The sequence below is a fragment of the Macrosteles quadrilineatus genome, unplaced genomic scaffold (assembly GCF_028750875.1).
Source record: "Macrosteles quadrilineatus isolate MER2022 unplaced genomic scaffold, UCM_ALF_1.0 Scaffold_6__1_contigs__length_79288215, whole genome shotgun sequence".
Lineage (NCBI taxonomy): Eukaryota > Metazoa > Arthropoda > Insecta > Hemiptera > Cicadellidae > Macrosteles > Macrosteles quadrilineatus.
The window spans coordinates 23,156,994-23,170,769 of NW_026542599.1; the positions used below are offsets into that span (position 1 = coordinate 23,156,994).

Genomic DNA, 13,776 nt, shown 5'->3' on the forward strand with positions numbered 1-13,776 from the left:
ATTATTATTTTATATACTATATTACCCTCCCTGTAGCAGCAAACCTAGGCACCAGTAAACCTAATGTTATTTAAATAGGTTTGTGAAAATCAAATCAAGCAAATGGAAATTCGCTTTGTCTGCAGGTTTGCTGAGGTGGGGGTATTTTTATTCATACTTTCATTTATTTTCTATTAATAGCAAATAAACTGGCATACTCTCTAAATCAATACGGTGTTTGCTTCAAACAACTATATTGTGGAAATATTGAAAAAACCACAATTTTTATCGGTCTTTGGGAAGTTTATTTATTTTGATGGTCTGTATTTTGACCATTTTTTACGCTACATACTTGCTGTTGGGCTTAAACTGTCACAAATTTATTCTTCTTTAATGTAATAATATAAAATTTTCGGTAAAATGAGTGGTTCGCGAGATTGAGTGAAAAACAATAGGAATTGCCATATTTTTTATATTTCGATAACAAGTGGCGCGCCCCGCGGCGAGCGGCAGCATCTCGAGGTGGATAACTTGGATTTTATGTTATGGGCCCAATACTAACAACATATCCAAAAATCAGAACTACCCGACCTTTTGCACAGCAACCCCATATTTTCTGACAGATTTACTGGACTAATTTGTGTGTTTTGAACTTTGGGACATTTGACAAAGGACTAAGTTCTCCTGTTTTCATGAAGGTGAGTGACGCCTGAAATTATCTTTTTAAATAAACTTATACCTTGGCCTAAATATACCATGTCGTTTTGTCGTTTATAAATTAGATACTGTCGTTGAGTCATTACTTTGTGGACATAAGCCATCTTAGTTGGTTTATTTTATTTCATTTCATAGTTGTCAATGCAGCTCTTATAAAATATTAAGAGAACAAAGCTGTTGTAATAAGTAGGTTTTTTTAACTGAAATAATATGAGTTTTGAACTAAAAGTAAGATGAGTGAGATCCAGAACGCAAATCGTACAGAACCAAATTTCAAAGCATAAGAACTTCAGATACTTCTCAGGGTCAAAGTTCCATATTATTATGCAGATGTTTATTATAGATTAACTACCAACCTTTACTGCAACCTCTTATGTTACTCTAAAACATGATATAGTTAGCTATCGATGTATTTTTGACAGCAATTAGCTCATACTAAATTTTGGTTTCAACTTTAAGTTTGGCAAATTAAGCCCACAAGTTCTTTAAAAGTAAATAAGATGCATCCACAAAATAAACATCACCTATAAAACAATACCTGAAACTTGTTTTATAGGGTACAATAGTTTGTAGGAGTGTACCATTGCCATGGCAGCTGTTATTTTATATCAAGTAGGATGGCTCAACTGAAGCAAGTACATCCCATATGCCATTACTTGGCTAACACCTGATTCTTATCACTAAAAAACAAGGCTGAGGTGTAAACAATTAATTAATCCTGTCATTTGAAAACTAAGTATAATTACCATTTCATATAACAACGTATTTCAATATTCACATTCACTGGCTATTATTTGAGCCATTCAACTTTACAGTGAAGATTTTCTACTTAAAACTACTCAAACCGATTCAGCGATACAGGTGATCAGCATGAATGTTTGATGCGATTTCCGATTCCCATTTATCACCGTTGTTCAACAGCTTTTCCTTGTTGTACAAGAGCTCTTCGTGCGTCTCTGTGGAAAATTCGAAATTAGGTCCTTCAACAATAGCGTCTACAGGGCAAGCTTCCTGGCAAAATCCGCAGTAGATACATTTGGTCATGTCGATGTCGTAGCGCGTAGTTCGTCGGCTGCCATCAGCTCTTTCTTCCGCCTCAATGGTGATAGCCTGTGCCGGACAGATGGCTTCGCACAGTTTACAAGCGATGCAGCGTTCCTCGCCTGATGGATACCTCCTTAATGCGTGTTCACCTCTGAATCGTGGACTGAGTGGCCCCTTTTCAAACGGATAGTTGATGGTCGCCGGTTCTTTGAACATATGTCCTAGTGTGACGGCAAACCCACGAGCCAGCTCGGTCCAGAACAATGTTTGTGCAGCTCTCTCTGTGATATCTTTCCATTCCATGCTCGGATCCTGGTACCCGACATTTTTGAATGTAGTTCTGACCTGTAAATAACAAATACTATCAACAAACGGAGTTATCCTATGTAAACTAAGCCTAAAATCTCAATACTGAAATTTACAACAATCAAATGCCGAATCTCAAAACTTAAGAATGAAAAACTTACGTATTTTTGCCTGGTAAAGAACAAAAGAGTACACTTAATAAAAAATGTTTTTTGCAATCAAAACTGAAAGAAGTGGGATTGTTTTAGTATTAGGAAGAATACCATATAGTATTAGAACATGAATACCAATTACCGGTACCATGGCTAATACTAAAACCTAAGGAGTGTAATTTTCTATAGGCCTAAACAAAGACTTTGATATGACAAACCGATATCGATATCACCCTTCCCAGCACTAGGAAAATGTGCTCACAAAACTGAACATGCCAGGGCGCATATGTGCACTAGCATTATTTGCACATCTTTTTGTTTGGTATTTCACTATACTGTAAATAACAGAATAACATGAATATGAGATCAAGACTTAGGTTAATTTTAAATTAATACTTAGTTTTAAATCTTGAAACTCTCTCAATCAAAATCTCAAAAAACAAAACCATTCTAAAGTTTTGTTGGTGAGATTACAGGGTCGGTTTTGACACATCACAATCACACCCTAAATTAAGTTACTCCACTTCTGATGAACCTTTTCTCCTACAGTATTAGAAAAGTGTTACTAATCCATATATTACTATCCATATACTGTACTGCACTTAGTCAATAGCCGTTCTACTAAAATAACCATCTGATGTGTTCAATAACCACAATGCAGGTTAAATGTTTTCACCTGTCTTGTGAGAAAAGAAAAGCCTAATACCTAAAATAACTGTGGATAGCTATACCATATGAGTGCTGCAGGTCTTGAACTTAGTGTGTGTACGCTGAAAACTGGGTTCATAAAATACTAGGTGTACAATGCAGTTGTCTGCTTGCAATATTGAGCGGAGCCAGCATATTTAATATCAATGATTTTTTTGCATTTTAAATAGAATGCCTATTTGCAGAGGTATCCAAAGTCAATCATAAGTCAGGATTAAGTGAATGAATCGTCTACTTGCAGGAACCGTATTCTATGTTTCATCTGGTTCTCATAAATTAAATGTCTACTTGCAGTATCCAATGCCAATGATATATTTGGTTCGCATAAATGGAATGCCTATTTACAGATTCTTAAGTCAATAGTACGTATGGTTCACGTAGACGGATTGTTTACTTGTAGTATCCAAACCCAATGGTACATGTAAATGAATAGTCTACTTGCAGTATCCTCAATAAATCAATGGTCCATTTATTTTGTTCACATAAATAAAATGCCTAATTGCAGTATCCGAAGTCAATGGTAGGCTTAGGCCTACTTCTGCTTCACTTATATGGGATGTCTATGTGCAGTATTCAAAGTCAATGATACGTCGGGTTCAAGTCAACGAATTGTGTTATATTTGGTTCACATTAGTGGAATTCCTATTTGTAGACTGCAAATAGGAATTGAACATGTTCCAATCAGATAGATATTCAAAGTCTACATTAATTGCACGTCTTGCTCACATAAAATGCTGTAAGTTATTTACAGATTCCAAACGCAATATGGTGCATCAGCCTAATTCCGGCAACCCTTATTATTGGTTTAAGTCCTGTGGTCCGAATATTACCATTTCAGATTTATACCTTCCCATATGGTTGGTTACATGACTGTGCCAAATTTCCTGCAGATCGCTTAAGCCTGTCAGGTGGAGCCTGACCTGTATTTGTAAAACAAAGGCAGTGAGTGTAGTATAAGAGCTTCGCTTCACTCCGCTCAATAATTTCGATACTGCAAATGAATCATGGTAGGCCTAAGCAATACCTGTATTATTAAAAGGCAATAACGATTATTATTATATTATTATTACCCATTGTATGTAGAATTTGCTTTTCTTTATTTTTTTTTCAATGTCTTCTTTCTTCATTATTAAAAAAAGAATCATTTATTTGTACAGAAGACTTATTTGCATTGAACATTCATAAAACTCACCAATTCAATTACCTCAATAACTGTTTACCAGTATTATTGTTGTGAGGGATTGGGGTTAGCCTCACTTAGTATAGGCCTATAACTTAGGTCTAGTTTTATTTTAGCAGTTAAAAGTAAGAAATTGTCGTCAACCACTTTCAAAATTTCCCTATTGTGCAATAAAATTTATCAATACAACTATTTTATTGTCTAAGTTACACCATTTAGTCTTAAACCTTACCTGTAAACCACGTGGTTGTGATTTCATTTCGTAAAACGATTTTGTATTTTTAGCTACAAGAACATTTTTTACAAAGTTTCTTGCAAATCAAGGGCGGTGTGATTTTTGTTGGTATAATTATGTTGTAGTGTTTTTTTAATGACCTCGTTTTATCTTCTCCTTCTCCAAGCAACATAAACTTAGGCCTAATTAGTTAACTATTCATTGTTGTTAAAAAGAACAGAACCATTTTACAATTAAATATAAATGGCATGGAGTTTAATCACTCAATATAGAACTGATTGTTAATCATTTCGTATTACATACAATATACTATAATATGCTCTTTAGTATTATCCAATTTTTTCTTTTGTACTGTATTTATCATGTGGTAGATTTGTTGACTAATGTTGAGGCTCTTGTTTACTTTTTAGTGTTTACTCGCAAATAATGACATGGCGACCAATTAACCCATAAGGCCCATGTTAAATTTCCAAAAGTTTGCATTCATGTAGGGAAAAGTCCTATGGTCCGATTTGTACCGTTTCAGATTTATACCTTCCCATGGTTGGTTACTATGACTGTGTTAAATTTCATGCAGATCGCTTCAGCCGTTCAGGAGGAGTATTTGTAATAAAAAAGCAGGAGTGTAGTATAAGAGCTTCGCTCGCTTCGCTCAATAAACTTTTGAAAGATTAAACAAATTATTGTGAGAAAAATAGACATAGGTAAACAAGTTGGATCAATTAAGTGAGCAGAATTGCAGCTTAGGCAATTTAAACTTGTAGAAATTTAAAATTTTAAGTTTAAGGGTTGATAGGTGGCCATGTTGATTTTTACTAAACAATTTATCCGTTGAATAAGTTAACTAAAACAAGTGTAACTCATTACTTTTACATGACGTCTTCTTGAATTTTAAATAACTTATCTTCAGCTTGGCTAAGTTTACTCCCTAAGCCTAATCTTCAAGAGAAAAAACGGGGTCATCAAAGACAAGTTTTTAACCCTTTTTTTCTTATGCACAATTTGCACTTGAACCCTCCCAATGACTATGTTGGTGAAAATTATTTCATCCATGTAAGTTAATGTGGGTACACTTCCATATCTGTTGGCACAAACAACCGAATGAAAATATCGATCGATATTACACTTACTTATATCTAGTCAAAATTGTTGATATTATTATTGTTAATATGTACACATTTTTTTATGCTGTTGTTATTGTTATATTATTTGTTATTTATTGTATATTTATTGTTAAAGTAGTTACTGTTGCTTAATATTTTGTGGACTATTAGACACAACATGTAACAAATCATGTATTTGTAAAATGGTGTAACCGTTGAGAGGAAAATAAATAAATAAAAAAATAAAATATCGTTTGGTTAGTTAGGTAAGGTTAACCAAACGATGTTAACGTTTTGTTACCATCTCTTTTTAGGTTAGGTTAACCTTACCTAACTAATCAAACGATATATCGAATTAAACAATTGAATAATCAATATTACTCATTCGGTTGTTTGTGCCAACAGATATGGAAGTGTACCCATTAATGTTTAGGCCTAGGTTAAAATTTAGGCAAACTTTTACATTCAACTCCACCGGTTAACCTAGGTAAGTAAGTTGACTGTCAATACAAATTTATCTCCATTGTCATACTTAGTCCATAGGTTAATTTGACTATTAAATGCCTGAGTTTTTTTTGACAAAAATATAGAGACTACGTTAGGCTAAAGTTAACCTAGCCTGATTCACATTCCTGTAAGATAACTTTGGGTACAGTTTCTTAACTGGGCTATGCTAATATCGATTGAAACTATCGATTCGATTAGTAAACCTTCATGCGATTTTTTTCACCATCAGCAAGTTTGGTTGGTTAGGTTAGGTTAAGATAGTTTAATTTGATAATAAATATATTTAAAAATATCGATTATTAATCAATATTTTCAATTCGATAGTTTCAATGGATATTAGCATAGCTCAGTTAAGAAACTGTACCCACAGTTTCTTAACTGGACTATGCTAATATATATTGAAACTATTTGGAAATATTGATTGATAATCAATATTTTTTGAATATGTCTATTATAAAATTAAACTATCCTAACCAGGTTAATCTAACCTAACCAACCAAACTTGCTGATGGTGAAAAAATCGCATGAAGGTTTACTAATCCAATCGATATTAGCATAGCCTAGTTAAGAAACTGTACCCATAACTTTATTTTTAAGTGCTAACTCAGATTAACAGAAGAAGAGTGTTCATGGATTTATACAATTAGAAATATTACTGATAGCGTTCAGTTTAAAATATTTTGTTAATAAGTTATGATGGAGCCAAGGCCCCACTAGGAGCCCAGATATCAAAGATGCATTCTCTAGTCCACTTCTACAGTCTAACTAAGCCTAGTCCAACCCCATATTACATAACCATGGTTTATAATAGTATGAACCTCGTTTTGACGTCCTTATTCATCCACACTACATTTTTAAAGATACAAAATTTGATTTCTTACCCCTTGTTAATTATTTAGCAGACTAGGCTAGTGAACAAAGTCGATAAAAACAACATTGAACATCACATTTGGTAAATTTAATGTAGTAAATTATAGGCTATGGATAAAATTGTATTTACTAATATACTATACCTGAATGAGGTTTGAACACACTGCTGGTTTTATATAAGCTTGGCCAGTTTTGCAAATATTAAATAACCTTAATGACGCCATGTTTGACTCTGCTCTGCAGTCCGCAGACGGAAAATCTGAGAATCTCGTTTCGTTTTGTTTAGCCGTCTGCTGAGAAGAGAACAGCAGATTAGACTCGACGTTATGTACCCACGAGCACCTCCGCCTCCACAGAGCTCTTGGAACACTTTCCGAGGTAACTGTTACTTCCTATGTGTATTAGCTTCTCACAGCTATCCGCTGTAACTGTTATTATTCCATGAATTTAAGTTGTGGTTACAGTTGACAGCGACAGCAGCAGCTGTACCAATTTGAAGTACGTCTACGCCTACGTGATTAAATAATAAATTCAACTTGGACAATGTAACTACGAAAATGGTCACTTTTATTGGGGAAAATAAAAATAGTAAATAGATCTATGAATATGTAAAATGTTTTATGCTAGAAACAATGTTTACATCACAGTGTTTTAGGCGAATTTCCCAATAGGGGAGTAAGTTAGCTATGTAGGTGGCACGGTAAGACCTAGACCCGGGACCGATTTCCCCAGAGGCCAAAAACACCAATTTTGATGACATTTCGGTTTGTAGTTGTAAAGGTGGGATAAACTTAAATGAGTTTACTAACCAGCATGATCGGATCAAGGGAACGGGCTTTTATGGGATAAAAGTTTTTCTGATTTTTGACCCACAAAATAAAAAATTCCCAATTTCTCTCTAGACCCTTTTAAAGAGCTTAAAAAAATAAATAATTTACTTAGTAGCCTACATATATCAAAGTTTTTTTTGTACGGTTAATGGTAACGGATATCATTCAAAAAATTGTAAACTTCATATTCCCATGTGATTCTTATGGAGAATATTTTAAACTGTTGTTTGCTTGTTTATGGACATATTTTAATCAAACTTGGCAATTTCTTTTTTATTTTATACTAAGCTAAGTGTAGTGGCACCACACTATTAATATTTTACTAAAAAACACACTTTATTAGTTTCCTTGTAGCATCAAACCTAAGTACTCAAACCTAATGTTATAGATTTGATTGAAAATCAATCTAGACAAATGGAAATTCGCTTAGTCGGCAGGGTTTTGCTTGGTTGGCGGGGGGAGGTTTTCTTGAAGAGTAGGCCTATTTTAATAATTAATTGTTACTCCCATTAATTAAGGTAGTTAAATTATTAATTTATCGTCACTCTTTACAATCCACAATTGAATTAACTGTGACTAGTAATAAATATTTTAATTAAATATATAGGCCCTATACATTTTTTTTTTTTTTTTTTTTTTGGTAGGAAGGTGTGAATGCATTTACGCACACCCTTGCTCCTGCAAGGGTAGTGTGGGACTAACAGAAACAGACTACCCACTAAACACACCTTCCCCCTCCCTCTAAGATGGCTGGGGAGGGCGGTCACAGCGTATCAGGATTTGGTCATGATTTTCCGCAGCCTTTTTCTGTGAACAAGAGAAATTTTACAAACAAATTCTTTCTTAAGCATTAAGAACAGTCAGTAATTGTTTACCTAGACTTTATCCTTTGCAATTTTTTCCTTTGAAACATATAAAATTATTTTTTTATAAAGATAAAGATTGTACAAATGCAGTGGGCATCGTCAATATATACAACTTAGCCTAAGGAAAACCATGCAAACAAAGCACTCAAAATAGGTCTGCCTCACTAATTGGAGATATAAACAATCAGGTCGCCAGGGCCTATTGTATTTCTTGAAGGAAATAATAATAAAGAAATTTGTCTATTGTCTATGTCACTTTTAAGCGTATTTCTAAGTAAAAGATAAAAGAGACATGTAGGGATAAAAGAGTGTCAGAAAAAGTAATATTGGGGTGAGGGGAGGGTATAAAAACGGAAAGTAAATAAAAGATACATCTAATAACACTTATAACATAGGCTATATTTACACTTATACTGTTAACTCACAAGACGGTAGATATACTGTACATAAAAGATGGTACGGTAAGTGCCGATCCATCTTTTATGTATATTTACCATCTTGTGAGTTAACAGTATAAGGGTAAATATATGTTTTAAGTGTTATTAAACGTAACTTTTATTTACTTTCCATAAATTTAATAACACGTACAAAGCTGATCAAGAAGTTATTTAGTATAACATCCAAAAAAATTACAAAATACAAGATCAGGTAAAGGGTGGGAGTAGCCAGGTAACAAGGTAGGTAAATAAATTAACGTTAGGTTAGATTATTGTTTATGTAAAAAATAACCTAGCCTACAACATAACACTACCTTATGTGGTCGTTATCACCTCTACGACAGAAGAGCACCTCTTTAATCTCAAATGCTTTTCCGAAGAAATTATTTAATCGTAATATATTCTTAGAAATTTGTTTTGAGTGACATATCTTCCTAGTAAAAAATTGCAGGTCTAGGCAAACAATTAACGAACAGTCATAAGGCATTCCCGCCAGGATTCTCCATATCCTTCTGTAAACAAGATAGAGGAATTTCACATATATACATAAATTTCTTAAGCATTAAGAACAATCAACTAAAATAAAGAATACATGCATAAACTAGGCTCTACCACCTAATTTGAAAACTCACCTATGCGTAACATAGGCATACATTCTTATCTATCGTTTCAAACTTTGAAGCCGTGCACCGCACTTTGCCACCAGGCAGCTCGTGTACATCATCAAAGGTTTCCCTCGGATGATGGTCTCCCAAGTGCAGTCACAGCTCACGGCATACAATGCTTTCTCCCTGAATGAAAAAGCTAGCTATAGTGCATGCACCCTTAAACTGATTATCAAACTTATATTAGTTTTTTATTTTATTTTTATCAATTGAATTAGTTAAACTTAGGCCCTATTAAAATTGTGAATACAATACCCGGTAGCCTACCTGGCCACGAGGATAAATAAGTTAAGGCAGAAACTTAAAATATGTGCTGTTTAAGACTCAGATATGAAAATTGAATATTTCATTGAATAATTTCCTAATCTATTTAATAATAAATTTACTAATCAAAATGAATTGATAATTTTTTAGAAATTTAGAGCCTAACTTAGGCCTACTCTTATAAATAGATAAGTTATTAATTTAACTATTCAAAGGCAATAACTTAGACCTAAACTCAACTGAAAGGCCCAACTTACTTAAAATAAACCTAGACCTACCACTACAAAAACTGCAATCTAACAAATTCACACACAAACACAAACACAACTCAACCTAACCCTCTTTCTTGAGGAATCCGAAAAATATAGGTTAAGTGAACACTTAAAACTTAATAAATAATTCATGAACGTAAAACATTTAATTGTCAATACCTAATAACAAATCAGCTTCAGCACACTCACAGCACTTTAATTTTCATAATCATAAAACACATTTTCATTTCAAGCAGCTCAAGTCAAAAGTAAATAAACAGTAAAGAATAAACACCTTTTCCTTTACAAAACCAGAACCACAATGCAATGCAGTTTGCTTGCAACTGCTGCAACTGTTGAATGAAACAACTATCTAATCAGGACCAATACAGAGTTACAGTGAAGCTATTACACAAATAGCTGTTATCCCAGGAACTGTTCCAAGGACTACTGTGCATGTGGAAGTGGAGGTGCTCGTGGGTACAGAACGTCGAGTGCAGATTAGCAGAAAGAAATTAAGAGGTAAATATTTTTCATAATCAGCTGTTTTGAACGGTTGATTATGGTTCTGACGCAAGCCACTGTAAATATTCTAAAAACTATAAAGTATGCTGTGATACATTGAGCATACCTCAAAACTTGAAATCAATAAATAATAATAATCCAAAACTGATGAATAAAAAACTGAAACAATATTGAGGCAGATGGCCGATAGCCCCGGTCTTGAGTACTGGGATAATGAAACATATTCATAGATAAAACATACTTATAGCATAGATAAAACCATAAAACATTCTCCCTCTGGGGCCCATTTCATAATAAAGTACAAACTAATATTATTAGTAAATCAGCTGATCGCCCAATGCAAATCCAATGGAAATTACAAGCTACAAGTTGTAACTTGTAGTTTATTATAAAATGGGCCCCAGGTGGCCGTGAGTATATTTTTCATGGATCAGTGGAAAACAATGTTATTGTCAGTTCTGTCCGGTGTTACGGCCGGTGAACTGTTAAGAGTCGTAATGAATAAACCCCTTGTTATATAACCAAACAGTAAAGCACAAAAATCATTGAATTAAACCCTAAAATAAAAGAGACCTGATTTCGTCAACACTAGCAATTAGTGTCACCATCATGAACTAGACACGTAAAACGAACTTCATAATTTACAAAAGGATAAGAAATTGAGAATCCTACTTGTTTTCGTTAGTCTATATGCCTTGATGGAGCCCACATAGCACAGAAAATCCTCAGGATATCCCACAGAGTTCCCAAAACGTCGCATTGTCGCAACGCGTCGTATTGTCAGAATATCCCTTGGACATTCCTAGGTTATTCCAATATCCCTGGGACATTCCTGGCATATATTCCCGTTACAATAATTAATTTAATTTTTTTTAGTGTTTTTGATCGAGGGACAGGAATATCTTTGGCATATCTCTAGAATATCCACGATATCCTTTTTTCATAATTTATTTGTAAAATCCACTAATAGCTCAAGTACTTTTCGAAATATGCTACCGAATACAGCTTCCCACATAGCACAGGATTCTGGCCAGTTCCCACATATCCCACATAGATCGGATAGATCCCCGGATTTGATTTGAGAATGTCCCTAGGATCACTCTAAGATATTGCACATATCCAGCACAAACAAATGCATTTTGAGGATATCCTGGGGACTTCCTATGGATATTCTCGGTAGGCTACCTATATTAAAACATATTTTATAGTTTTGGATGTATTTTTTCAAGTGACAAGTGCTTGGAAAACGTTAATAAAAAGGATTTCAATTCTATTTCGAATTAAAATAACTAAATGTTACTATAATGATTTTATAAAAATTAATCATGTTTTCCTATTATATCCATAGGACATCCTTTGGAGATCCGTAGGATATCCCCGTGGGCAACTATCAAACTCTAAATTTTTACCATTTTATAATAATAATAATACACCTGTTTACAATAACAATAATAATGCAAAAATATTTTCTTTTTAATTTAAATTCTAAGTTTTTTGAGAAAATTTCTTGGCTGAAAATTTAAGGGGAAATATTAATTAATCATATAACAATTAATTATGATCTATATATTCTTATTACAGTATCCTCTAAAACTCCCAGAAAAACAATTTTAACAACTTGATGCCTAAACAGAATCATAGTATCAAAAATATTTAAGTATTGCGACCATTTCAGCTGTCGGCTATAACCGCTTGAAAACTAGTAATATCAACAATCACAAGTAGCTCAGGAGGTAATGCAAGAGTTTCATAAGTCAAAGGTACCCGGTTCAAAACTTGTCTGTGCAAAAATATTTTTGTTTCTATTTTTTTCCAAAATTTGTTTTTATGAGCTATAATTAAAATACTTAACTGGTAAAAGTGTTTTTCAGACTAAATATTTATTATTTTGTGTTTTTATTTATAATATCCTGGTGGGATATCCCAGGAATATCCTGGCGGGATATCCCAGGGATCAGGATTTGGGCGGACATAGGGATATCCCAGGGAGTTCCTCAGAATATCCCACTGAGCTATAATTCTAACGTCTGAGTTAGAATTAATTATAGCTCAGTGGGATATCCTGAGGACATTGCGGGATATACAGAGGATATCCCCCATATCCCACTGGGATATCCCCAGGACATTCCAAGGATATTCTTATGTTGTGTGGGAGCTGAGTTGATATAAAGCTCATCTTATGCGGATTGTATTGTAAGTGGCTTATAACTAAAATAAAAAATCTCCGGTTAGATCTTTAGGAGTCATACTGTAGTTAAGCATGATTAATTGGCCTTCTAATAAATTAACTGCCGTTTTTAAGAGTAACCACAGCTCGTATTGGTCAGTAAGAGCACCATTGGAAAAGCAATTAATAAAAGTGTTAGATTAAACAATATACTTTTAAAAGTCTTATCATCTTTTAGGATAAGCTGCAGACAATTTTTATGTTAGCTGTGTCCAATCATTTACTATATAATGTCCAATTCACGAAGGGTTGTTTTTGTCCACTGTCTCTTTCTTTATTCTTTTTATTTCGCTTACTCTATTTCAAAACTATAGTTGTTTTGACCAAATATAACGAGATCTTTATACACAAGAGCTCGCCCTCTGGTTTCATGATCTTGAATCTATTAACTCTGGAACCTCATGAGAAAAATTGAAGGCAGCCTACTCGGGAAAATAATAGGAACATAAGCCTGGTTTACACGGGTCGAGTATGTCAGACGACTAGACGAGTTATTCGGCCCAGTTACTAGGCCCAGTTGTTGATTTGTTCAACTCGCCCGGTACTTGACTAGACTGTCTACACGCATTCCTGTATATCTAGTGCGGCCTTGATTCCTTCCTATTTCGAACAGCGACAGTGTAGGCACAGAGAAGTAATTTTTATAATTTCTCTGTTCTGTGGTTGTAATATTAATATATTTCAATTATAGGGCCTACCTGGCTTATAATTTAATATTAACAATTATCTGAAACATCTGTCAAATGTTTATGTTTACATTTTTCTATCATAATAAATATACAGTTTTGTTCTAACATTTAAAGAATCACTTTTATTACTGAATATATGTTTTAGTGTAGGGTATTCCGTATACCGTAGCTTTCGTGTTAAATGTTGTTTGAGTTTAAAATGGGACTTCAAGAGTTTAATG

General features: G+C 33.8%; 1 protein-coding gene and 1 long non-coding RNA gene across 2 annotated transcripts; both read right to left on the reverse strand.

The window, feature by feature from the left end:
• Nucleotides 1–1,417: 1,417 nt before the first annotated feature.
• On the reverse strand, nt 1,418–7,073 carry LOC128996567 (NADH-ubiquinone oxidoreductase subunit 8-like). The gene is made up of 2 exons (XM_054421962.1): nt 6,945–7,073; nt 1,418–2,085 (listed from the first exon to the last, which is right to left on the reverse strand). Exons 1-2 carry the CDS (start codon nt 7,023–7,025, stop codon nt 1,546–1,548), a joined length of 621 nt encoding a protein of 206 aa, XP_054277937.1. The 5' UTR covers nt 7,026–7,073; the 3' UTR covers nt 1,418–1,545.
• Nucleotides 7,074–8,381: 1,308 nt separating this feature from the next.
• On the reverse strand, nt 8,382–10,206 carry LOC128996568 (uncharacterized). Its single transcript, XR_008491053.1, has 3 exons — nt 10,121–10,206; nt 9,249–9,446; nt 8,382–8,438 (listed from the first exon to the last, which is right to left on the reverse strand). It is a non-coding gene; the product is annotated as an uncharacterized LOC128996568 (long non-coding RNA).
• Between the last annotated feature and the right edge of the window lie 3,570 nt (nt 10,207–13,776).